The sequence below is a fragment of the Kryptolebias marmoratus genome, linkage group LG21, assembly GCF_001649575.2.
Source record: "Kryptolebias marmoratus isolate JLee-2015 linkage group LG21, ASM164957v2, whole genome shotgun sequence".
NCBI classification, from domain to species: Eukaryota; Metazoa; Chordata; class Actinopteri; order Cyprinodontiformes; family Rivulidae; genus Kryptolebias; species Kryptolebias marmoratus.
The window spans coordinates 16,873,534-16,901,188 of NC_051450.1; the positions used below are offsets into that span (position 1 = coordinate 16,873,534).

Consider the following 27,655-nt stretch of genomic DNA (forward strand, 5'->3'; position numbering starts at 1 on the left):
GAGCACATTGCTGCCCCCTATATGTCAAGAGGACAAATAACACCTTTTCTGTTCAAATTGCCAACCCGCCACAGTGGCATGTGTGTTGATCAAATTCACCCGCCGCTTCAAATATTTACCCGCCTTTGGCGGGTGGCGGGTGCTAATTTCCACCCCTGGCTGTAACTGCAATTTGTATGAACGTGAAGATGATTTGTGATCAAATTTAATGGATTCTTTTTGTCCCCCGTTCTTCAAATTTACAGATTTTTAAAAATAAACTAGTCTTTAGTACGACTAAAACATGATCCAGCTCAACATCGTCTACTAAAACAAGTCAGGATAGACTCACAAGTTACTCTGGCGTGCCGTGTTTAGCCGCTGTCTCTTCAAAATGATTTCCCTTTGCCCGTTTGATTCTGCAGACAGCAGAGATTTTATTTGGATCTGTGCCACGCTGATGGATGGAGGGAGGAAAGTTCTCATGAGCAAGTGTCATTCAATCTAATCCAGGTGATTAGTCATGCATTCTCCTCTTGCAAGGTGTGAGACCCTTTTTTTCTCTGTTTCAAACCAGGGGCGATGTAATATGAGCACAAAGACAAAAAAAAAAAATCTATCAGTGTTGGTTTCAAATAACGAGTCATGTAGAAAGTCAGGCACGCACTGCGCTGTGAGTGAGGTGAGTCTGTCCTGAAGATGACCCTTTACTCATGACTGAGAGGGGGGGTTTTTTCCGTCTGGGACAAACGATGAGTCTCCGCTTTGATCGTAATTAGCTGTTACGAGTTACTGCCACTACTTCATTCTATCATATTATTGTGATTTAGGTTTTCCTCTTCCTATTTTTTTTTTCCCATGACAGAAGTGTGTGAATGTGTACCAGATGGTATCTTAATGTTAAAAATTCACAATGCTGATATAACAGCTGATCCTGTTTAGGTTTGAATCACAATCAGATATTGGAGTTTCCGTCGCCCAACCCAGGCTCATGGCTTCTCCACTCAATGGGAACAGCTGTACTGGACATCATATTGACAAGTCCGACATTAGAGCATAAATAACAGCTGTCCATTCTGTCTCCTCTTGTCTTGCTTTGTTGCTCTGTCCTCTCTTCATGTGCTGCTCCCTCTGACCTCAGAGGACCTGGATGACCTGCGGATGGAGGGCGTGACGAGGCTGGCTCCGTCCGGCAGTAAGTTCAGCCAGGGCCGCAGCTCCTATCAGCCTGAACCGCAGGCCAAAGTTACACTCAACATCTGTTCTAGGTGTGCCAGGTAAATGTTTCCATCTTCTCTTGTCTGGCGCTCTGCAGCTCTGCAGATTCCACCTTTGTCTGTGGATTTAGAAAACTGTTCTGACATTAAAAAAAAATTTAAATGTTGTTGTTTTGAAAGTTGTGCTGAGTAGGTATGAGTAGTCAGTATCTTATCTTAGTTGCTATGTACAACAGGTAAGATATTAAGTGTTCATAACCTTTCCACAGAACCACACTTCTAAAGATTTGAACTATTGCTTTAAGTTATTTCACGCGATAAAAAACAGTTGACTCGACCACCTCATGTAGAACCGTTTACCAGATAAGAAACTCAAAGTTAATGCGCTGATTAAGACAAATGAGGATGAAACTTAACAAAATTGACACACTTCACTGTGAAGGGTCTTAAAATTAGATATTTAATCCCGTTTAAAAAAAAATATAACTATAAGCCACAGTTTAATGGCACATATTCTCCGCTCTGACTTCACTAGAATCATATGCAGCAGTCTATTCCACATTGTTTTCCCGATTCTTCAATGGATAAACATATTTATTATCACCGTTTTTGCCTTTATCAGTTGTCTCCTCTGACACGTTTTCTGTCTAACTCCATAATCCAGCATCGTCCAGCATCAGCTCAGATTTCTGAGTTTTGGGCGCGATCCGACAGGCAGGTGTGGGCAAGGTTCTTTCTTGATGCCAGTCAGTGATAAGCGGGTATCTTCATCAGACGTCAGGCACACTCCTGCCTGCACAACCTCTGCCGTTTGGGATTTGTTTCTTCTTTCATTCCTGCAGTTTATCAGTATTGTTCCACACACGGGCTGCGGGATGCTGCTGAAGGATGTGTGGTATCGCTGGATTATTTTTTTTGTTGTTGTTGAAAGTTTATTTACCTGATGTTTCCAAGCGAACTGTTTACACCCTCGTTCCACGGTTGTATCAGTGGCAAAGCGAAGCAGCGTCTCTATCAGGAGTTGTTTTTGGCTCTTGTGCTGATTTTGTTACTGAAATGTCAGAAATATCTCCACTCTCTATAACCTGACACCCAAATCTTTCATTAGTCTTATCATCCAGAGAGCTTTGACCTTTCTCAGTCATATTTAGGTGGTGCAAAGGATACAAACAGATCAGTAAGGTGGAAAAGTGGTGCTTGGTTTGTTTTGCAGAAACCAGGTTGGACAAGAGTTCAGGCGCACAGACGCAGATTTTGAAGCTTGGATGTTCTTGCAAGTCAGATCATGGTTAAAAAAAAAAGCAGCATTTTGGGCAACCACATCAGAGGCCTTATGCATTAACTCTTTGTTGTGAATAGATTTTCTAGGAAAACATATAGAACATGGCCCAGAAAAATGTAAATCTTTAAATTTGCCTTTCAGAAAACCTACCTGTGTCAGTACAATGACACTGCTTAGGTATGTGATGTCAAACTGAGGCTGATTATTTGAATTTTAAAGATAGTTTTAAAGAAATTAAAATGTTATAATCAATTATCCTACCTGTTGCAGATAGCTCTTGAACTACCTTAAGCTTCTCTGCGTGGGGCTGAGATCGGAGTGGATTATCTGGGATTGAAATCTTCCAATCACGATCACATTGCACTGATCTGATGTGTGCAGATGTTTTATCACTACTGACTTTGCAAGTTTTCAATCCCAGAAACAGTAGAATAGTAATCCGCTGCGCCTTAGTTGGGAATATCAGGGATGTTTTTTCTCCAGCAGATTGTTCCAGTTTTACATTTAAAGTCTAGCATTTTTTGAAGGAAAGGCCCGTCGACTTTCATGCCAAAGTTTTAAACTAAGATGGTCTCGTGCTGAGAAATGTTGGAGTCGTAGCCATTTTGGTTTTTAAAAATAACGTTATGCGAAATGTCATACAATGTTGTGAGAAGTCTTGTTCAGAGTATGGGTTGTGAATGACTCTCAGCTACCCCCACATCACATTTTAGCTTGATATCTGTAAAACTGAGTTATAACAACTTCTGTGTTGGCTAAGGTTAATAGTTGACCATCCTGAATTGGAGTGACTCCAAACTTTATTCAGTTTTAGATGCAGCCAATAATTATTTTCTGAGAGTTTCATTAAAATCCGTCCACTTGGTCATGGGATGTTTTGCTAAAATTTTAAGGAAATGTCTAGCACATTTAGTATGTGTTGTGAGTAACTTCGCTACAACCAGACCGAATTATAGCTCAATATCTGTAAAATCTGTCTCCCAAACACAGTGAGGAGTTCCTTCGCTCTGCGTTGAACGTTGGCCCAAGTTGGAGAAGCATTCCTCACATACCCGTTGCCCTTTAGGCAAACACATTAGAACTCGGTTCTTTTTTCTCTCCTACCTATGGGCTCTGAGAGGCCAGTAATTTCTGTGAGCTGAAACACATGTACGGTGCCGTCTATCTGGCTGCCTACGAGACTGAACCAGTTGTCGCCGTGCAGCACCTCTCTGCGCCGTGAGGCCTGTTGTGGCTGCGTCTTTAGTTGTGGTCACCCCAGCGTTGCATCCACCTCTTTAATGCCCCTGAACAGTTCGTTTAAAAGGCCCAGACACATTGCAGATCTTACATTCTTGAGGTCCTGGGAATAAATCTACACAGCCCTCCTTCTCGGGCTCGTAGTTCTCATTAAATTAACTGCCTTCATATCAGGAATGCACTGAGGGGATGGTAGCCGAGACCTGTGGCTTTTGTTCATAGACTGAGAAGGCCTTGTGATAGTCATCTTGGGCACATTTAATGGCCTTATAAAGACCATTTAAAAGAAATAAAGACAAGGAGATGGATATATAAAGAAAGGGAAAGAAATAAAATATGCTTGAAAAAAGTTCTTTAAACCGTTATTGAAGAGGTAGAGAGCTGGAGACTCTGAGGCTGGGAAAGCAGTTGCACCATAAAAGCAAAGAGATTACCTTTCTTTGTCTTCAGCTAATGATTGCACTGATGACATGCAGCAAAAGACTGGAGCAAAAACTAATTTGTTAGATGATTTACAATTTTATATAAAGGGTTTGTTTTCATACGTTTTTTTTTTAGTATGGTTATAAAAAAAAAAACCGTAAAGGACTACAAATGTAGTGGAAAAACAGCGCAACTTCATGTTTCCGTTGGAGAATCTGCCTGTCTTTAACCCACAGTTTACTTTTCTGCCCTATGGGAACATAAATCTTTTAATATCTTAAAGAAACAGCCAAATATGTCAGATCTGGCTCTATTTTACTCTGAAAAAACAAAAGTAAAGAAGCTCAGAAAACATCAATTTAAAGAACAGCTAAAGAGAAACAGACGGCGTGACATTTTTCTGTTTGTTATTTTTAAAGCAGAAAATAGCATCTTTTTTATGTAATGCTATAGTTTTACACTAAAGACACTCAGGTTCAGGTTTGATCTGTTGTAAAACAGTGTTGGTGTCCTCAAACTGACTCCAGCCTGCCCTGTCTGTCACCGACCCACATTTAGCTGAAGAGATTAGGAACTTGTTAAACATTTCCTTTTTGTCTCATCACCTCAGCCTGACAAAGATGTGTCTGTCTTGTTATCTGACTTCCAGCTAGCATATATAGCTCCTTGTTTGTATGTTCAGGGTTGTGTATATGTTACGTGTTGTTTCTAGGCTGCAGGGAGACACTCTATCAAACAGCCGATCTGAGGAGGAGCACAGGCCTCACGTATCTGAACAAGCTGTCCCTGACATCTCCTGTAAGCTCAAAAGCAACATTTTTATTTAGTTTCATATCGCTACTTTTTTTGTGTGTGACGATCTCCATTGTCTTGTGTCTGGAGCAGCGCCATTGCCCGGGGTGGACACAGTGGCGGGTCGGCTACAGGAATGCGAGGCCTTATCTCAAGTGTCAGCCTCGGTAAGTGTCCTCCCTGGATCCATCACCAAACAATTACGATCGCTTTACAGCCATCAGTTACCTCGTAGCGCTCTCCGCCGCTGCTTTATTGTCTGAGATTGAGCAAAAACCACCTCAAGCTTCTTGTTAACAGAAGGAGACCCGAGCCAAACCGATCCGTCTTCACATGAGCATTTCAGCTCTCACAGAACAATTGATGATGATACCCCAATCAGAAATCTACCTATATCACGTTGCTTGCCTCCTGGGGCACTTGTGTGCAGGATGAAAAGAATAAAAGAATATCTTAGACAAACTAAAATGGCAGCTTTTCAGATTTATTTTATGGATGTAAATATTTACAGGTCATTAGGGTATGAGAGTTTTTTTCTCTAGTGGTGTATTGTGTGTGATGTATGGGCCTGATGTGACACATATAGACAGTAATAAAGTGTTGAGCAAAAAAAGCTAGACTCTTTGCACAAAAGCAGCAAAAAAAAAAAAAAAAAAGCCAATACCTTTTATTATAGCTGCCCAATCTAAAGCCAAATCACATTTTGTAGTGTTTCTGTCTCATCCATCTTTATTTCTTAGCCCTTAATTTAAAGACACAAGGAGTATTGGTTGATATATTTCCCAACAAAATTAGATCACTCTTTAAGAAGTAAATGGCTCTTTATATACACAGATGTGATGCCAACATGCCCATATATGCTCTGTAATTAGTTTTCAAGCTTGCAACAAACTTTAGCATTTATTCTCATTGTAAAAGATCAACCATAATACAGAAGAGCTTTCAGGGTGTTTTCCAGTTCCTTAAAATGATTTCTCATCCCATCATAAACACAGTATCTGTTTGTCATAAGTGCAGCCTGTTACTTTAGTTGATGTGAGGCTTTAAAAAGTTGTACTTTGTTAGGACAGATAGCCCTGCCCTTGCGTCACAAAAAATAATTTAGACACCCCTACTCTCATTGTTAATGTGCAAATGTAGGGGTAAGGAAAAGGGGTTGAAATGAGATTTGTTTGGGTATCCAACACGGCTTTTTAAAGTTTATCGTTAGGGATTTCTTTTTTTTTTTTTTTTTTTTAATGAAAGGACTTTGGAGCCAAGGCACAGCTCCGTGTGTGAAGCAGATGCAGAGAGGCTCCACGCAACCCAAATAACCCAAACCAAATCCAACACCCATCATCCTGAACCTAAAGACATTCGGGCCTGAACATTAAACACTAGTGTCTGATTCCTAAAAACAGACTTTTGAATATAGTTATAGAAATGTCTAAGTGAAAAGGCTAAATATCGCTAAAACCAAATATTTTAAAGATTTCTGTTGATGTGTTTATGCTCTTCTGCATCTGCAGGAGTTAAACCTTTTTTTCTTTTTTTTTTAAATCTGAGACATTCATGACGGTGTAGCATTGTAACCTTCGAGGTCACACCTCTCCTGTCGGGGTTTGAGTTTAATTACTGATAATTACAGTTTAAAAAGATAAAATAAAGATTTGTAATACTATGCAATTTGAATCATTTACAAGTACATTTACATGGAAGTAATGCAAAATTTTTAAGAGTGTACGGGGGGAGGGGGCAACAGAGAATAAAGTACTTTTTTTTTGGTGAAAACACAAACGGTCTTTCCATTTGTAGAAAAGTGACCAGTTGTTTCTTTATTGGTTGTTAGCATTATAAAAAAATTCATGTGATTTATTTATTTATTTTCCCTCTAAGTTTAGAAGTTTGGGTCGTATTTCATTATTAGCATATTTATGACCGTCCATAAATGATGCAAGTCATGTACTGTGCAGACTGCGCTATTCTGGGACGTATAAACCTGGTGACGTTGGAAAGTAAATACTGTTAATAGTTATCATTATTTGTCTGACAGACCCCCTGCCTCTGCCAGCTCCTTCAGGTGATAATTGGCCCATAAAGACAAATATGTTCCTAAAGTAACAGCATGAGCAAATTCCCCGATTCTACGACCTGCTTTGTGAGAGCTGATTTATGTTTTAGTCGTGTTTGGCTCCGAGTGCTACGGCTGTTCCAGTCGTAAAGTCTGCAAGAGGAAACGTTCGGCTTCTCTGATAGAAATAAGATAATTGAAGTGATGCAATGTGCTTAATAAAAAGCAGGAACTTTATGATGGTTTCTTCTCATTTCCAGGAGACTTTGGCGGAGTTCATAGGCTGTATGGTTTTTATATTTGGCATCATTGTCCTTCCCGCACTTAGATGGTTGAGCATGCGTGGTCGTTCTCTGAGTAAATCTGACAAATTATCTGAGTTATTGTGGATGAATTATGTACTTGTGCTTGATGTTTATTTAGTTTCTTGTTTTTTTCACATCTGGGATTTGTGACTGTCCTCGTACTTCTTAAATTTTAGAGATATTCAAATTTACTGTTAGCAAATTTACACATCAGACTTGTGGTGCTGTGGAAAAACCTTTAATACGGTGATAAAAAAAGACTTAAAAAAAAAAAAAAATATATATATATATATAATAAAAAAGCAACAAGATTTTTTTATAAGCAATAAAATGGTAAGTCTATCAAAATGGTTCTTTTAAAACGGCAGCTTTTTTGAGTTTAAAAGAGAGAATAAGTTTTTTTTTTTAATTATTGTCCTTTTTTTTCCCCCAAACAATATCAAAACATCTATATTTAAAATACTGGAAAAGTTGGTCTTTCATTTTAATTCTAATATCCTTGACTACGGTATAGTTCACTCCTCTAATGTTAATTATTATTTGAAAGGATGTATCTATAGTCATCTATACTTGTGTTAAGGTACTTTTCTGACCATCTGTCAGCTGATTGTCAATAAATAAATGAAGGCCATTATACGATGTGTATTTGGAACACTTTAATAAAAGCCTGACTATGTTATTGCCAATATCCTGTTTGTTTTTGGCTGCAGTGAAGCTGGTAAGCCTCAGAGTTTTGTACACAAGTCTATAAAAACCCATTAGGTGATTCTGCCGTGTGCCAAAACAACAGGAATTCATTAAAAGAGGTAACCTATCTAATCACTGCTATGCAAAGAAGAAGAGCACACAACAGCAAATGGAAAAACATTGCTGTTTGTTTCATAAAATGAAGTCAGAGAACTCAAACTGTTTTAGAACTTGTGACATAAAATACAGGTTGTTACCTTTTAGTTTTATTTGGTAATTAAAGAAATAATAATAAAATTGTCTCATGATCACGTACTCCAAGGAATTTGCATCCATTCTTTACGGTTAGATCATTCATCATCAGGTTTACTGTTTAAAGGAAATAATTACTGGATATTTCCATTTTTGATTCTATAATAGCACTTCTGATTGGATTATGACTGTTTCATATTTTCAGAAAGGTTTTGGGGTTAAAGTCACAAAGTCATTCTCTTTTTAAAAGTAAGATAAATATATATTAAAGAGCAGAAACTGTCAAGATGGCTGCTACAGTTATAACTACTGTAGAGTAACAGTGACTCTCAGCCAATAAGACACCAAAATTCTAGTGAAGGTCATTAGCTATGGCGACCATCTTGAATAAGGTTGACTCCAGAATGAGAAATGGTGGTCACCTATATGAGCGTCTTGGTTTTGTTCGCTTGTTCTGATCATGTTGTTACTGCATCCAAACACTCCTTGTTGATGGATGGGAGCAAATACCCAGATTGTGGTGATCGTTTCCACAAATGTACAAAATGTTTCACTGTCTTTCCTTTTTTTTGTCATTTTGCTTTAAATGTGGAGTTAATTTGGCAAAAAGCATTCATATTTATCATTTGGGCAGGAGCAACACCAGAGGTTTTCCCCTTTTTCTCTTTATTTTTTTTCCCCCTCTTTTGTTGTTGCAACAATGGGAGGAGGATTATAAAAGTTGGTTTTGCACCATGAACACAAATATACTCATAAGTCAAAGCAAAAAATCATAGCCACTATTTTTTTGGAGATGAAAAGGCATTTCCTGTCTTCTCTTTTCATGAGTAGATTAAAGCATCCAAATTTAGCATCAAAACAAAAGGGGGGAGAGGTTCGACCCATATGTTCTTATGTCATATGCAGTCAGGGACAGGAGCAATGGCGGGAGCAGCAAACCTTTTATCACTTCATTGTGTGTTTTCGGGCTCTAATCAAACTTTGGATTTTCCAGCTACTCTAACGTTTCTGGGTTTTGTCTGATTTTTCTTTTCATTATAACGGTAGATTTTTCACGTTGATGATTTCCATGTGACTTTCCAAATATGTATGACTTCACCAAAACCCAGGGAACTTAGTTTGATTTTGATTGTAGTGTTTGTTTGTGCACTGATGTTATCTGAGGAGGGGAATTGCTTGCAGTCATTGTATATCCGGTTTGTTTGTTAGGGGTCTTTAGTGACTCTGCAGCACCACTAGTTTTAGCCTCCAGTCTGCAGTCCCCAGGTTATAAAGTATGGTCCTAATAAATATATGTTGGACAGGATCGCCCACTGCCTTTCATGCACGAGTTTTAAACAAAAAAAATAAATCTAAATATGTAGGGCTCAGAGTATCTGTTAGGAATGAAGCTCAGCTACGTTCACACCAAATTTTAGCTCAATATTTGTAAAATTAACTGAGTTACAGGTATTTTGTGTTTTTTAATTCACATAGCTGTGGCAGCCATCTTGAATGGGTTTGACACCTAACATTAATCAGTTTTAGGTCTACATCCAGTGATTATTATCTGGGAGTTTCATTTAAATCTGTTCACTGGTTTGTGAGATATTCTCCTAATACAACAGACAAAATAACACAAACACAAGCAAAAACATTATTGTCGCTTTCCCTTTGAATAAAAATGGTAAATCTATATCGACTGCTCCAATAAAGCAAGAACTGGTTTCTCAGGCACCAACTGAACCTTTAATAAACTTGTCAGATCTGGATCTGGTTTTTCTAAACAAAATTTGGCTGCAAAGCAATAAAACGTAATGATTTGGAGTTCAATCGTGATTTTAAAGTGTGTAAGAAATTAAAAAGAAAACTGGGATCTGTTGGTGGCCCTGTTTGCGAGAGCTGAGCAGAGCGGCAGGAGGAAGAAGATGATGTCATGCCGCTGGATTTGGGGGGATACCACCAAAGAAAAAGAAATTTAAAAATAAATAAAGGGAGAAAAATGGGGAGTGGATTCAGCTGTGATGTTCAGCTCGCTTCGCTGCTTTTTGAGGGCTGTAATTAAGCATTGGCTTGTGGTGTTGTGGTTCCGCTGCCACAAAATGCTTCATGTATCTGACAGGCATGGAGATTGGTGCCATAGACTCAGCGTTTCATGGTCAGACATACATCATAGAATAGCCGCTTTCCCTGCTTTTTTTTCTCCGTCTAGTTTATGTTTGAATTATTGAACAAAACCAAGCACAATCCTCTCTTCTAAGGAGAACGTTTTTTAAAAGTGTATCACGTTACAATAACTATTTCATTTTTAAGATATAGTGTTCCCATGTGAGACGCAAAAACAACTTCAAGGCAGTACAAAAGAAGAACCACCTGCATAGCATTTTGGTTTTCAGTCCTTTTGTCCATCTTTTTGTTTGACAGTGCCAGTTTTCACAGGTTATTCTTTTCAGCTGCTATTTGCTGGAGCAGGTTGCACTAAAATACTCCAAAGCGTTTCTGCTGGACTCAAGTCAGAGGACATATGGCCAGGTTATGGTTTTATTTATTTTTTATTTTTTGTATTTCTTCAAACACAAACTGATTGTTACAGTGTGTTGAGGATTATGTTGAAAAAAATCTTATGTCTGTCAAGCTTCTTCGTGCTGGAAATGATCTTTTCATTTAGTGTTTGGGCATTAAAAGTAAGTCATAAACTACAAAAATCATCTTTCATCCACTTTGGCAAGTCATGCAGCTCCACATGAGCACTGTAAAGCAGATGGAATGTAGCTGTGAAAAATAATGCATAATCTTAAAGCGGTTCTTGTTTTGATGACCAAATGACAGGAACTCAGGCCTCCTTCACATTGAGTGATGACCCTTTTATGCTCTCATGACCTACACAACCTAATAGAACATGAATGCATCATGGCAAATTAGGAAAACCTCCCTCAGTGGAAAGTCAATCATGATGCTGCTACGCTCTTAGTCACCAGATAGGTTTTTCCATGACCAGAGATGCTTTCCTGCATCCTCACTACTCCGTATTAACTCGCCCTGGCACGACTCTCTCGGACTGCGTCAGGATGCAGCTACGGGGATCATGTCTGGTTGTTTTCATGCTCTTATGACAATCTTGGTTGTAGTCTAGGCATGTGGCGAGCCTGGCCAGTTCAATGACCAAGCCACACTTCTGTTCATGAGCCTCATGTCATGGAAATGCTGACACCACACTCCCCCACACTTCACCCAGGACCCTGATATGCTGCCACTGTGGTGATAAACCACTGCAGCCTTGCTACAGAAGTTTGGAGCATGCTCAAAACCATCATGAACCTATGCCACTCTATCACATGTAACAGGGAGCCCATTTTATTCTTCAATAACCCTGAAGACCTCACCAAGACTCTGTAAAGACTATCCATAGAAACTGGATTTTCAGTTGGTTTTTTTTAACCAGCAGTCTGTAGCAAAGACAGAATTTGTTATCATTTTTTTGTTGATTTTTTTTTTTAAATAACAAAGATATCACAATTTACTAAACATAAACTAGCATTTTAGGACCAACAAAATGATTCCCATAGAGCTGTTTGCAGAGAATGTGTTATAAGTAGATGATCAACCACTGTGTTTCTTGTTCTGTCAGGTCTTTGCTGAATTATTTTCTGTTTCTGTTTCTAAAAGACATGACTCATCGTTTGTTGGAGATGGATCATTTTTAGGCCTAAAGCTTCTTCTTTTTTTTTTCCTTGTCCACATTCCTCATTCTTTTAGGCATAAACTGCACAGTATGTTATGGTCTGCTACACAGACTGGACAGAAAATGAGGAGAATAAGTATCCGAAGCCTAAAGACTTTCCTTTAAAAAGCCCGGAGAACTATTGATCAAAACCACTTTAAAAACTGCAAGAAAGTTTGTCTCCCTTGAAGAAAATGCATCATACTCTACAGAAGCCAACTTGTGTAAGAACTGATGTAGAAAGGAGCCTAATTATGTAGATCATGGAAAAGCAATTAAGTTCTTAGAGGGTTCACACACTGAAGAACATCTAAACCAAAACTAGTGCCTGGTTTGTGTTGGTGGAAGAAGTTCTCATGATTGTGGAAATATTGGCCAAGTTCACACAAGCTACACTAACCCAATCTGATCACTGCAAGTTTACTTTTGTTTTTATCTTACCAAAGCATTTACAGCTTGTTAATCAAGTTTCTTTCAACATTTTTGGCAAAGTTTCATGTAATCAGTTTATTGGCTGATATCAGTTCCTATTGTACTCTGGAATCAAAGACATTCTGTGATTTATTATGAGCAAAAATGGTTTATTTTTCTTTTTGTACAGCCACAGAGGCTCTGACGTAGCGATCGCCAAAACACAAGTCTTCTTTAAAAACTATAGGTAGTTTTAAATAAGACAAAATGTACAAATCATGGGAGAAAAAGTTGTGATGTTACTCTGTTCTTTTAAAAGCCAGTCTCAGTTTGAAATGACGCCACACATTAATTCTGTCGCTTTGTAAAATATGGTACGGCACGTCAGTATCACTCCAAGAATGCACTACATGTTCATCACCAGATGTTCCTGAACCGTGCTCTCCGTCAGCACTTAGTCAAGTCAGCTCCGTTCCTCATTAAAAACCTCACATATCAAATGATGTAAGTGCTGGCATCGGAGGTAGAATAACTTATCGTGTGCAAACGAAACAAACAGGTGGGGGAATTGGGGCTGTAAGTTTTTATTTCTCACCTGTGTTCGGAGCTAAGGGGCACTGTGTATTAATCCTGCGGATCATCTGGCCACACAAAGGAGTAATTTGTAGGATTAGGCATGCTGCCATTGCAGGACTTGGCAAAGCTAACACATTTTCTTCCTAATTGTACACTTTGTCTGGGAGTAGAGTGAGCATAATTGCCAAAAGCAGAACTTTTTGTGCTTTTAAATGTATGTTTTTGAAGACAATATTGTGCACTCTCAGGGGAGCAATTCAGAATTTATTGCTGCTTTATCGTCATTGCACAATTTGCTGTTGACGGGCTCTATGCCAACACACGAGTCTGCATGCAAGCCTCTGCTGATAGTTATAAAAAAGAAATGTGGTTCTGAACCACTACTGACTGTCTCGCGGCATACATTAACTTAACAAAGTTCCCTCCATGCTGCATGCTTTCATCTACACTTGCTGTGGTTTCTCGTGTTTTGCTAAAGCCCGTAAAATAATAATTGGCTTTTTTTTTTCTCAGCAGATATGGCTCAGATATTTTCAGCATTAGCTGAAAATTATATAAAGAGTTAATTGAAGGGTCTTTCTTCTAATGTGACTGACTCTCTTTCCCCCCCTGTTCTCCTCACTAACTAGCGTCAGGCTGTCTGGGACGCTGATCTGAAGGCTGTGAGAGGTGGGAGCTCTGTGGGGCAGACGGGCCTGCTGCTTGGCGACCCCCTCTTCTCCAAAGAGCTGGAGAACATGGGCAAACAGCTCGCTGGTAGGTGCTTTTTGTGTGACTTGTGCTTGTGACTTTAATGAATACAAATTAACTTTATATGTTATGCATTTACATTAAAGCAATGAAGCTGAACTTAGATTGCGCTTGAAGAGTCCAAACAAACAAAAAAGTTCTACTTGTTCAGAAAATTGTCTTGCTTAATTAAAACCTAGTTTTCTGTATTAATGTGATCATACATTTTATCCTTGTGAAGGGATTTATTATTTAAAAAAAACAGTGAAGTATGAAAAACTCAAACACGTTTCCATCATACATCTCAACTTGTACATAAATTGTTATTACCACAGTCAAGTGTTGTACTTTCCAACTTTAAAAACAAAACATCTACAAATTCAAATAACCTTTTTGTCATTAGGAAAAAAAAGATTTAGATTTGCATCTCTTCCAGTCTGACAAAACCATTCTTTTAAGGAAAGCTCTCACTGGGCTGTGACTGTTGGGAGACTAGTTGGCGACTCAAAATTGCAAGAAAATAGGCAAATTTTCTGTTGTGACCAAGCAACCAGTGAGACGGTTTTCGAAAATCATGACTTACTGCCATGTGCACAGCTTGCAAAACTGTCTTTTAGCCCTTGCACATAATTTTGTTGCCAACATTGTGTCTGCCTCGGCCCACTTTGTACCCACCTCTTCAGCTGCCTCCATGTTTATGATTCAATCTGCTGGAGAACACTTTTAAATCAAGGTAGGCAGATCTGGACAACTTTCTCAATAATTGTTGGCGTTTTCTGACAGAGGAAAGGTCTTGTGCAGGTGCTAAACTACAACTCTAGTGCTCTTGAGATGGGTAGGAGACCTGCAACAAGATAACAAAATACTTCAGACTGAAATGTTTTAACATTGAGACAATGTCATAATGTGAAAAGTTCCAACTTTTCCACAAAAATGTCAACATAATTCTTTTTTTTTTTGTTCTTACTACAGCCCGAAACTACTGGTTAGACCTGATTTTAAATGCCAAGCAATACTATTAAACATCTGGGATCACTAATCCTCTTCTATCCTCAAGCTGAGAAAGTGTATTTTGTAATCTTTCCTAACATGCTAATAAACAAAATAAATTATTTCCCACAAGCCACAATTCCAGTGCAGCTCCAATAATTCATTTATTAACTTTCGCTAAGCTCATTAAGGCCCATTTGTGCTGAAAAGCCATATTTTCCCATAAAACATCCGTTTTTGCAGCGGTTCGGACGTTATCGTTCTCTGTGCTGCTCATCTTTAACACATGTGACGTCTGGCTGAGTCAGAGGCTTCAGCTTGCATGAAGATCAAGTATGTATTCGTTTAGGAATCAGATGAAAGTGCGGGGTGAAGGCCGGGGTGAAGGCCAGGGGGAACGGCGCTGTTTAAGTGTCATGTGTCACACACTTGTTTGTTTATGCATGTCTCCCCCCTCTGTTTGACTGCCTCACACAGAGTTAACACTCTGAGCAGGCCTTCATATGCCAGTCCTATTTGAAGCATATTGGTGAAGTGAGGAGAACTTACAGCTTTTCAGTAAACAAAACGGAGTGAGTTTTGAAAAATGCACTGAAACATTTGTGCTAACTTTGCCCCAGAGAACCTCAGCTGCACACAGAGCTGCTGGATATTCGGGCTTCTGCAGATGTCTCTTTGACATTGTTTGGAAAGTTGATTTGACCTTTTCAAGCCTTTTCAAGTTGATGATGAGCTTCAGCCTCACTTTTCTTATGTTGCTCAGAAAGCCCTTATTTTCGAGCAACTCATTCTAAGAATATGCATCATTTTTAACATATTTTCATCTGTTTTTGCAGAGGTTTACCCATGCAGTGAACTACAAATAAGCACTTTTAAAAAGTGCAGAGGTTTATTTTACAGTCTACTGTAAATTAGATTATAAGAACAGTGCATTTCTTCCCACATCAGCTATTTGCTTTTCAATTCAGAGACAGTGAGGTGGTGTTTGAGTCCATCGAGGGAAGCAGTGTTCGGTTCGGTTTCAACCCTGCAGGCGAATATGTCATTAGTGAGCTTGTTTATTTTCAGAGGTGGGACTCAATAAAGATTGCATGAGTTCTGAATGGTTTTATAATGTGTGGTGGCCGTGCACTCTCTCCCAACATGCAACTGCTCCCTGATCAAAGACTTTAATAGATTTGGTCTGTTTCTATTTCTTCTAGTCTCCATCTTAAACCCATCTTCTTTTTCGCTGCTATTTTTATTTATTTTTTCTTAATACTAAAGCTTGAATCAAAACTATCGGAGCTCCATGCCATACAGTATATTCTGATGTATATATCACTTCAATCACCTGGAGCTGTCGTTTTGTATAAACATCTGTGAAAGATAACTTGAATTTTAAAGTTATTCTGTGTCTCTTTAATGTCAGGAAGTCAGGAGAACTGGTTTACAACGAGTTCATGAGGAGACTGACCATTTATGGACAGGAGGAACATTTACACAACCTTAAACATGTGGTGTTATCATTAGAACTATAAATATCTTGAGATGAGCTTTACGGGAATAAGTTACTATCAAAGGTATCCTGTTTACAGAAATAATAACACAAGACAGGGTTAACACACGATGTAGGCGGATTTGAACTCAAAACTGGGGAATCGTACATGGAGCAGATTTGTTTTAGACTACAGTATATAACATTTATTTTAGCGTCATACAGGGTTGTTTTCTAGGAATTAATTTTGGCGTAAAAGTCAGGAGCTGTACCGATGCACAATGTAGGTTAGTATTGCGGTCATTTTCTACTTTGCATACTAAATGGGTATTTGTCAGCGAGCAGAAACACATGGTTCAAATTATCGCACGGAAAAATGTTGTTTGTATGGGAGCGGAGCACCATTTGCTCAAAAACCAGGAAGTCAAGGTTTATGAAATACTTGTCATGCTTGCTTTTGTTTTATTTGACACCACACATATACAGCTCTGCAGAAAGACTCACTCCCGATGACTCACTGGTGAAATTATGCCTCTCGGATGATAACTCCCAGACAGGTTTGTTGAACACAGATTGCCAGCATTTGAAACAAAAGCATAACAGTTGGGAAAAATTACCCAAATGTTGATCACGGAGGTTGGCAGTGTCAGTTCTTTTACAAACAGAAACTGTTACTTAAACTACCAGGGAAGCAAACAAGTTTGTTTTTCTTAGAAAAAGGGGGAAAACATATTCCATTCTGAACTTACTATCAGTTTTTTTTTCTAAAAGGGGAAGCTTGATTCATCACGGTTTACAAGATCTATAAATATTGTCATCATTACCCAGAAGAAGGATTAAAGCGAGCAGTCACGCCTACTTTAATGCTCGGTAAAATTTGTGAATCATCTGTCCAGTGGGATTCAGACCAGCTTCTTTTCATGGCCTCTGAATTATGATCAAAAACAGGGCTGACGTTATGGTGGAATCTTGGAAGGTAATCTGGGAGTTGTACAAAGTATTGCAAGAACTGTCACGAATGTATGAAAACTCATTTCGGTCTTTGTTTAAATTTGAGAAAGAGAAATAAAAATCTGAGGTAAGAAATTGTAAAACAAAAGCAATAATAAAGACATTTTAGTCTTTTTTTTTAATGCTTACTATTATTTTTTTTCTCTGTAAAGGTAAATCAGTATGTGTTTTTTACATATTTTTCTTTTGAAACAGTTTAAAGAGTGACGTTTGGATGTTCTCACCCTCTCTTCTGCAGAGGTTGAAAAGGACCTGGCCAAACTGGCAGAAGTAGGAAAGATGACCTCTTGGAGCTCCAACAACCCACACAGCAGTCTGCTCCACAACCCTCTCCGCCACCGAACTCTACCTGACACCCTTCCTCTGGCCAGCCTCGTCTCCAGGCCTCAGTCCCCTGGCCTCTCAGCCAACCCCTGTGGCATTGGCCACCCCTTGTTAAGCCCCAAGCCCACCTCCCTGACCATGGGTCGGACTAAGTCTCCCAGCAACCCTGGGAGCAGGACTCAAACCCCCAGAACCCCCAGCAGGCCCCTGACCCCAACTAGCTTACTGACACGCTCCTCGTTTAACCCTGGGTCTCATAAAGAGGTGACGTTCAGGAGGTCGCGGAGCCGCCCTGTGACACCCACAAGTCAGCCAATACTGCCTCGACCGCTGCTCACCCCTCCAGGGTTAAGTACTACGGACAGCCTTGGTGCCAGCCTTCGGGCATATCTGTCTGAGGTAAGACCCCAAAACGAAACAAGTTTTCACCTTTGGTTTGTAACTCAAAGAAGTTGTCCATATTTTCATTTTGCATCATATCTTACTGGTGGATCATGTTTGTTTTGTGCAGGTTTTTCTTTAAAGTCCATCAGGGACAACACTGACTACAAAAATTTCCCCAGGGCATTATATTATACTGCCTTACATCTAATCTAAGCATAAAACCTAACACAGTGAACTTGACCTTTTTTTAGAAAGGAAAAAAAAAATCTATATGGGTATTATGGTTTTACAAATCTATTAAAAAAAAGTGTGTGGGGATGTGAAAATGCATTCCTGCTTATAGACTGTTTCATAGACAGGGTAAGTTTTGGCACTGCACAGTGACTGCTTGGAGATAGTCATGACAAGACTCCAGAAAGTATGAGCCAGGCAGACAAAAAGCCCAGCACATAAACCACAAATTGTTATTTTTGCACTTACGTTTTGTGTATTTACTTAACCTCTAGACAGAAACAGTCTAGCTGGTTTCTCGTGCCTCTGTAGCAATCCTAAAATCTTTGTCTCCTGCCTGTAGCTTTTTTTTGTGTGGCAGATATTTTAGGAGAACAGAAAATACCCACTTTCAAGCTATTTTTTTAAATCTTTGTGACAATTTGTTTCTGCTGTTGCAGTGAAATACTGTAGCTCAAGTGTACATACCTTGTTTAAACATGGGATTAACCTTTCAGAAACTGATTCGCTTTGTGATAAAGGTTTAGTATGATGACATAAAACTTGTGCTTTTCCAGGAAAGCTGCACGCAGAACATGAGGGTTTTCACAGACAGATTAAGTGTGAGTTTGTGCATGACCCTGCCGAACACGCACGTACTTCGTGTGGGGTTTCGCGGAGAGTCGTGGAGGTCCGTACAGTAGGATGTCATTTCATTGTGGAAAAATGAGCCTGGCATTAAAAGGCTTCTTTCAGAGGGATCTCTTTTCATATTTTCCTTTCATGATTTACTTAACAGCAGCCCTGTTAAATCTGAGCCGTTTTTCAAGGCTTTCCTAATGACGTTCAGTAGCTTTACAGTCTTTTTGCGTACTTTTTGACAGTTATACCAGTTGACACCTTGTGACATGATCCAAAACATTATTCCAGTGGATCCAGTCTGCTTTTATTGAGGCCACCTGTTCCCTTATTGAAGAACTGAAGCCTCAAAGCTCCAAACTTAAAAATTCCTCAACCACAGACAATACTAGATCAGCAAATAAGAAAAAAAAATTGTTTGTCTAAATTGATTTTTGACCTTTTTTTCTGTTATTGTGTTAAAGCAATTTATTCATTAAGCTTTTCAGTAAAATGATACAAAGTTTGCACAAATGCTTATTTTTAAGCATTTTTAATGAAGAAATGTTAAAAATGTCTGTAAACACTCCAATGAGTTCCTGGGCACATTCTCACAAAACCCACCCTGGAATTTTATCTGGACCAGATGCCTTCTATGGACTAATCCTCTGAAATGTCCTCCTCACGTCCATCTCAGACGCCAGGAAAGGCAACTCCTCTGGGTGGACTGTGAACTTGATGCTGTGTGAAAAGTTGGATAACTCAAACCGGGCATAGACCCACTTTTCGTTTCCGGGTCGCGGGCAGCTGGTGCCTATCTCTAGCCGTCACTGTGCCAGTGGCGGGGGACACCCTGGACAGGTCCCAAGTCCATCACATGGCCACATACAGACAAACGAGACAAACACTCACACCTAGGGACAGTTTTAGAGTTACCAGTTAACCTAACATGCATGTTTTTGGTCTGTGGGAGGAAACCAGAGTACCCAGGTGAGCACAGGGAGAACATGCAAACTCCACCCAGAAAGGCTCCAGGTCGGGAAAGAGATCCTGCAACCTTCTATATGGGAAGCAACAGCTCGAAGCACAAACGCAGCCAGTATTGTGAAAAAGGCTCACCAACGCCTGTATTTTATGAGTAGGCTGAAGCAGGCCGTCCTCAGTGCTGCTATGTTGTCTTCTTTTTATTGATGTGTGGAAGAGAGTGTCCTGACCTTTGGTATAAATGTTTAGCACGGCAGCTGCTCCGGGGCTGACGAGAAGACGCTGCAAAGAGTGATTAAAGCTGCTCAGAGACTCTTAAAAAGCAGTCTTCCTTCTTTAGAGGGCATTTGCATCAGCAGATGCAGAGCGGGGAACATCATGAGGGACCCCACCCACCCCGCCCACGAACCGTTCTCCTTCCTCCCCTCAGGCAGGAGGCTGAGCAGCCTGAATGTTCGCACAGCTAAGTTCAGCAGCAGCTTCTACGCTGAGGCTGTGAGGCTCATGAACTCTGGGTTTTAAGCTGTCCTCTGTTCTTCTAATGTTGTTTTATTGTCATTTGTTGTCAAGGATTTTAAACACTCGTACCTGGGGAGCAAACTTCGTTCTCATGTTTTTAACATGATGAATGATAATAAAGATTCTATTCTGTGGTAACTTTTGACCTTTCAGGTTGGTGTATTTAATTTTATGACCTTTCAGTCCTTTTTGTGGCGCCATTATGCATTCAGTACAATTGATTTTTAAACAAGACAAAGATGTCAGTTTAAATCTAGTCGCTATATATTCGTGTTTGCAATTTAAGCCACACAATATTGGAATTGAGGGTATAATTAAACAAAATCAAAGTGCAAAAACAGAAGAACTGGCACATCTGGGACTGAAAGTGAGAAGTAACAAACATTTAAAACAACCACTGGGTTGAAAACACGTTTGCTGTGTTGCATAAATCTTACACAACTCACAAAGTATTTAGGACTGAGAAAAACAAACACATAAAATGGGTGTTTTTTCCATTTTATATTCATAAAAGGGCTTCTACTGCTCATTTGGTTTACACTTCAAATTAAACTTCTTTTTGTTTTCGAGACAAGAGAACATCATTTACCACAATGTCTATGTACATTTTTTTTTTCTGTTGACGTAATTTCCAAATTTTCCTTTTTTTTATAGATTATAGAGATTTATCAGTTTTTTTGAAACCCAATTCTAGGTTTGATAATTAAAATGTAATACTGCTGAAGGAGCATTTCTGTTTGAGCGTCAAGTGAGAATTTAGATCTTTCCCAGGGCGGTTTTATTAAAAAGTTAAAAATAATTAATATCTTACGTGTTTGTAGAAAGCTTTTTGAAGAATATCAGTTTAGAGAAATAGTTTATTTCTGACCAGGATGATGAGCTAATAGCTAGTTCAGGTGAACCCAAGACCAAAGTGAACTACTGCCATCCTAAAAAAAACTTCAAACTCTTTGCACAATTATTTCTATAAAAATCTTGTTTTTGGCAATAATTAGTCAAACTGCGGCAGAGCCAGCGAGCTGTAGCCAGGAGCACTTTCAGCATGAACATCATAACACAAGTGTTTTTTCTGCAGTAAGTATGACCGAGGCGTAAAGGTTTTTTAAATTGTGTTTGCATAAGTGACACTTTTGAGATAGGAGGCATTTAAAGACAGCAGCAGTCCACTTTGGGTTTGGCTCTTGGGTCAGCTGTTAGCTCGTTAATCCATTAGAAAGAAAACTTCCCAAACTGAGGAGCTATCCAAAACAGGTAAGATATTAATTGTGCATAACCTTTCCACTTAACCCCGCTTTAAAAGACCTGAACTATTTACGGACCTGTAAGACGACAAAGATGCCACAGCTGTTTAGAGATTCTTTCCTAACCTTTTTTCCATTTATTTTTTTGACTGTTATTTCGCAAAATCTAAATAATTTTAGTGTTTTATCACCTCTCTGGCGTTGTGTTCTTCTTTCCATTTCAGGATGAGTTTTACCAGCAGCTACAGGCCATCAGACAGCCTTGGCATATTCCCAGTGACACAGACAGTGACATTCTGGAGCCTCCAGAACAGGATAAGAGTGAGTCACCTTCTTTCCACTGGCCTTCTCGTGTTTTTTATTTATTTATTTTCCCCTTTTTGTCTATTTTTTATTCAGCATTTGAATGTCTCTGCAGCTCAGACCTCTTGTTTTAGCAGAAATCAGTTATTCACAGGTTATTTTAATAGTTGAGAGTTTGTCAGCGTCTCTCAGGCAAATCTCACAAATCTCCCCTTTTTAATGATTTTACCTTCCTGCAATTGGCTCACTTCGTCATGTCACTCTACCCTAATAAATCACAACTGAATTAAAGTTTAAAAAAAAAGAAAAACCTGCTTAAATGCTTTCTAAATAGTACACAGGGGCAGAAAATTTCCATATTTCACTGTTGAGTGAAAACCTGGAGCGGTTCTAAAAAGAAGAGGAGTTTTCATGTAAAATTTTCCTTCCTGGCATCGTGTGAGAAATAAATCTGTATCAGGATTTATTTGATAGACGTGATGGATTGTTATTGAACATTGTAAATCTTTTTTTTTTACAGAAAATGGTCTGGCTGCAGTACAATAAACCTAATACTCCAGCTTTGAACATGACAGAATCGGATCAGCCCTCGCTGAATGTTCTGCTTTGTAAATCAAATTATTGCACGTGGCAGTATGGTCCGTTAGTCAGAGGCTCACCGGAGTGAAACTAAGTGCTTTTCATTTCACTGAGATTCATTGAGGAGATGTCAGATTTATGCTGTTTTATGAGTAGTTAACATAAAGCTAAACTTGAAAAAAAGAAATTTTGAGAAAAAAACAAGCACATAGAAAATTCTAATTTGGAGCCTTACTGCTAAGACATTTTACATTAATTACCTGTAAATGAACCAAAAAAAAGCTTTTAAAGTCATTTTTTTTCCTGATAAAGAGTTGTGTGGAGTTTTAATGAGCAGTTATTGTCTTACCTGCAGTAGACAACAGTCACAGCAAACTCGGATGTTTTATGTGGAAGTCGAGAAGCGTGCCCATTCAAGAGTAGATTTCTGCCATTTAAAACAAGTTGAACTCAAAAATTTAACATCTGGTCACTTTTTATTTACAGTTTTCTTATAATATTATAATAAGAATATACGAATATACAGTTATATAAGAGAATATAAGAATATACAGTTACAACATAATATGTTGTAACTGTTCTGGACCAAATAATATATGTGCTTTTTTGCCTAATTCTGTGGACAGAGGCTGCTCAATGTGTCCTTTCACACATCTGAACTGAACCATAAGTGTATAAAAGAGTGACTACAAAAGCAAATGCAACATGCTTTTTTCCAGAGAGAAGAGAGGATTTCAGTGTGAAACAGGGGACTTACAGACTAAGCAAATTAGTGGCAGCTGATCAGCTAACCTGTATGGAGGCAACACCATCCGTGTTGCTACATACACACAGCAACATATTGTTCAACTGAGACAATAGTGACAACATGAATAACTGTCTCATTCAAAAATGAGTGGTGCAAATATACTGAATATAGAGTTTGGTTAATTTGAGTTGCTGTAGATGATGAAAATTCCTTCTTTAATGAGTCTTGACCACTGTCTGCTGCATGTAAGATACTGAGTACTGATATATATGCCACAGAAACTCACTTTAAAAACACTTAACCATCACTTTAAGCTTAAAAAATGAGCTGGATTCATATTATTATCCAGTGAAGACCATTTTCTGCCAGTGGAATAAATGACACTTTCACTGAATATTGTTAGCAAAATGTATTATTTGACTACAAGTAGAAAAGTTACCTCTAAAATGGGGAAGGTTTTAATTATTATAAAATGTCAGTAAAAATATTTGGCCGTTTCTTTTACATCAACAGGAAAAGTCGTCAGAATCTGTTTCTTTTTTTTCTGGACACATGTGTTTTTCAAAGAGGAATTACATCCCGATTAAATTTCTAAACTAATATCATTTGACATTCAGTTGTCAACTCCTTTTGTTCTGGGCCAGTGTGCTGCATTGATCCTTGGTCATATTTCCTAACTATCAGCCAAGCTCTGAACATTATATCTTTATTTAGCTAAAACTCTGATTTATTAATGAATGAGTCCCCTCCCGAAAGAACAATGTTTGAATAAAGCTTCTCAAATGAGTGTAAAACTGTTTTCACAGTAAACAAAGAATCAGCAACCGCTACTCAAACTAAAAATGAACTGCATGTGGGATTCAAAAAGGCAGCTTTCACTGATGCTATGACACAAGAATTTGCGTCAAAGAAAAGATCAAGCGGGCGAATGGTTGTCACGTGGAAATATAACCCCGCTGACACGTTCCTGCGGAGGGTCGTTGTTTTGCCAAATGTGTATCTTGCACAATAAATGGATACGTTATCCTAATAACCCTTTGGGGCCTGCTTTGAGCCTTGGCAGTGGTAATGGCATGTTGAGAAAAAGTATATGAAGCTCATATTGAATCAGACGTGGCTCAGAGAGCGGTGAGACGAGAAAAGAGACTCGGCAGCCGCAAGACGTGACAAAGCACCTTCTGGCGTGAGAGGAAGCCCTCAGGACTGCTCACAAGAATCTGGTTTGTGTGTGAGTGTGTGTGAAAATGACTTTATTCGTCAGGATAAGACTTGAAAGATGCTTTAAGGGAACACTTTTGTTTATTTATTAAAATGTTTATGCTTTTGTAGCATTGACATCTGTGGATATAGGCTGCTTTTTACAATTGTTCCAAAGTTATGGTATGATGGCATTTTGTTTCCCTTAAGTCTAATGTCAGACTCACTGGCTCAAAGCCATAATTAAACCAGATTAGTGATTTAGTGATGTCTTTCCCCAGCAGGAAGAAAAAAAGTTCATCATATTCCTCCAAAATTTGAGCAAAAAGAAAGCATTAAGGAAAGAGGAACAGAATGGTAGATAAAGGCTAAAAGGGGCAAAACCATACACAAAAGCTACATATAGCATAGCCATAGCTAAAAGCTTAAACTAAAAGACTGACTAAAAGCTGTATTAGGCTAAATAGTAGCAAAATAAGTAAAATGGTAGTTATAAAATAAAAAGAGCAGACTGATAGCTAAAGGCTACATTTAAAAAAAATTGCTAAAAGCTGAAATAAGCGAAACAGTAGCTAAAATAAACAAGTAGCTATAAGGTCAAAGGAGGAGAACGGTAGCTAAAAGCTAAAATGAACAAAAAGTTTTTCAAAAAGTTGAAAACTTAAAGGTGCATTTGAAAACAAAAACAGAGCAAGTACGCTGAAGTAGTTTTCAAAAAGAATTAATGTTTTGAAGGAATTGAAGAGAACTTAATGCATTTCTATGGGGAGATTACTTTTTAAAGTGAAGTTAAATAATTCAAAAAATATAAAGGTTAAAAACACTGAGTCATGGCACACTATCCACAGACCGTTCAGCGCTGACAGGGCATCTTTAATGGCCCACTTACTCACCTAACTGGAAGTATTTCTAATTGCTGTAAAATAAATACCAGATTAAAAGAAACTGAATGTGGAGATTTTTGATTAATTTCCTCTGGCGGGGATCTGAAACATGACTGTTTGTACACATACTGGGCTTCACGTCATTAATTAACAGTAAAAACCTCTAAACTGAATCACAGCAGATGTCTGAACTGAGAGCTAAATAATGGTGGAAAATCCAGAGCCGCTTCCTGTTATTCTATAAAGCATCCGCAAAGCGTCAACCACACATTCCACAATGCAGATGAAAGTTGGTCTTTTTTTCTCACTTGCTCTAAATCCTGTTTATCTCTTCACAGCGCGTTCATGAATTCAACATCCCCGATGTGCACAGTGAAGAGAAATGTTTTTCTTTAACGGACTGCTAGGGTTTTTTTTGTTTGTTTTTCATTATTTATAGCTGTGGTTTGTATTATTTATATGCCAATCATCACAAAAACTTTTTAGATTTGCGAACATGTTGACTGAACATGTATGTAATTAACATCCTTAAAAGAAAAACAAAGTATGTCCTGTTTTAGATTAGCTCTAACTGCGTACAGTATGTGTAAAGCACAATGCCTTTGGAATGAATCAGCCTAATTATATGCTTATTTCATTTCTGGCTGAGATGATTGATGTCGTTCTGACACTTGTAGGTTATTTCTGTTCAACAATATTCAAACATACAGGTAAAGCTAACCACCGGTTTGTTCATGTTTCCTCTCATATACCTCCTAGTAAGACAGTAAATGTTATACATTCTCCACTATGAAGAAGGTATTCCTTGAAAGGATGGTTCTGATTTTCTGATAAGCTGCTTGCAGTAGACATCAGTCAGTTTGGAGAAAAAGAAAAACTTATGTAGGAGGCAAGCTAATGGCTATTTAGGCTGGGGTCTACTTCAGAAACTATTTACCGGTACAAACCACACTTTGCATTTCAATGAAACAAACTTTAGACGTTTATATAAATAATCGTCTGATACAAAAGTGACCAGCTGTATTTGGTTTTAGAGCATTCACTGGATTCACAACAAGTTTTAGGATTTTGAGTTGTTTTATTAGTTAGTAATTGACCCCAGACTGACCAGCCATTAACTTGAATTTCTCCTTGATTCTCCAAAGTGAGGTCTCTCTGACTGCTGTCTCCTGCAGATAAAATATTGAAGAGCCATTATGTTGTTTTGTATGGTTTTGACTCTTTATGTATTCATCTTTTTTACAGGTGGCTCACGGGATGGCAAGAGATCAGTGTTTTCAGGTAAGAATCTAAACATTTACAGGCGTCACAGCCTAAAGCATTAGGAAAGAGGCTCACTTTCCTTTTATCTGGTCTATAGAAACATTGATTTAAATGGTTTTTAAATCAGATCAATATTATAGTTCTGCTATTGTAAGCATCAGCTTAAAGCTGTGAGGACCTCGGTGCCTTTAAATGACCTCATTTCTAGAGCTGTAACATGTTACCCGGATAACCACCGTAGGAGCCTCCACCTTCATTTATGGCCGAGTGGATTATCGTCACAGGCTAAATGGAGGGCACAGTGGCTCTGACATGTGATTGGTCGAGGCTGCCTGTGTGTGGAGACGGGAACGCTGAAGCCCAGTTCCATTAAGTCATTTGGGTTTTGAGTTTACACCAGACAGCGTTGACTTACAGCATCAACATTTAGGCGAAGGAGAAAGTCTGTCTGGTTTGAGGCCGTCTGTGGTTCCCCTTCTTGTGGCTTCGGAGGTGCCCACAGTTCCCAGTGAGAGCGTGCCAGTCTGGAGGGAGATCTGAGAGCCGGCTTTTGCTGCTGCTTGGCTATCAGCGAGGCCAGAGCATTGCCACAGCAACCAAACTCAAAGCTCGCTCCCGTGAAATCTCCCGTCTTGTGAAATATGGTGATTGGAACCTCCACTGTGCTGCCTCATTTTCCACCTCATGCTTCTTTTACATGTTCAAATATTAAAAAGCTGTTTATGATAATTGCCTCAGTTATTATTCCATTTGGTGGTTTAATGTGTCTGATTTGCGTTTCTAGGAGACTGATGTTTCTGTCTTCTATATTTCACAGGCCTATAGTGATGGAGACCAGAGGCATCGATCCAATCATACTATTATGCAAACCACTGGACATTTTGAATATGTGTGAACAATTATTTTTATAAGGCATACAAAAAGGGGGGAAAAAAAGATTGTATACTTTTTTCACCAAAATTTCATACACAATGTACTGTAACTGTATGAGAAAATCTTACTTGAGAGTATGGAATATGCTGTTTATTTTTGTTTGCTCTATAGCATGATGTTAAAAGTCCACATGGAGACCAGGAAAGATGCATTTTGTTGCTGATGGACTTTTTCAAGGCCTCGATTGTACAGATGGCGTGTGGACAGCACATTGATATAATGAAAGTGTTTATTGACATGCACTGTTAAAAAAATGTTTTTCAGATAGCAAATAAGCCAGTTGTAAAGGGAATCTAAGGAATGCTATTAAATTTATTAAAATGATTTAGTGCAGTTGTCTGTTTCATT

The 27,655-nt window shown here is 38.7% G+C and overlaps 1 protein-coding gene across 1 annotated transcript in view; it reads left to right on the forward strand.

Moving 5' to 3' along the window:
* Nucleotides 1-27,655, forward strand: part of lg21h8orf34 (linkage group 21 C8orf34 homolog) — a 73,694-nt gene extending 46,039 nt beyond the window's left edge. Inside the window, exons 8-15 of the mRNA XM_017406695.3 lie at nucleotides 1,121-1,256; nucleotides 4,853-4,938; nucleotides 5,026-5,099; nucleotides 13,543-13,669; nucleotides 17,359-17,843; nucleotides 21,625-21,721; nucleotides 26,357-26,392; nucleotides 27,192-27,655. Of these exons, the coding sequence (XP_017262184.1) occupies nucleotides 1,121-1,256; nucleotides 4,853-4,938; nucleotides 5,026-5,099; nucleotides 13,543-13,669; nucleotides 17,359-17,843; nucleotides 21,625-21,721; nucleotides 26,357-26,392; nucleotides 27,192-27,199 (1,049 nt within the window). The 3' untranslated portion in view covers nucleotides 27,200-27,655. The remainder of the gene's footprint in view (nucleotides 1-1,120; nucleotides 1,257-4,852; nucleotides 4,939-5,025; nucleotides 5,100-13,542; nucleotides 13,670-17,358; nucleotides 17,844-21,624; nucleotides 21,722-26,356; nucleotides 26,393-27,191) is intronic.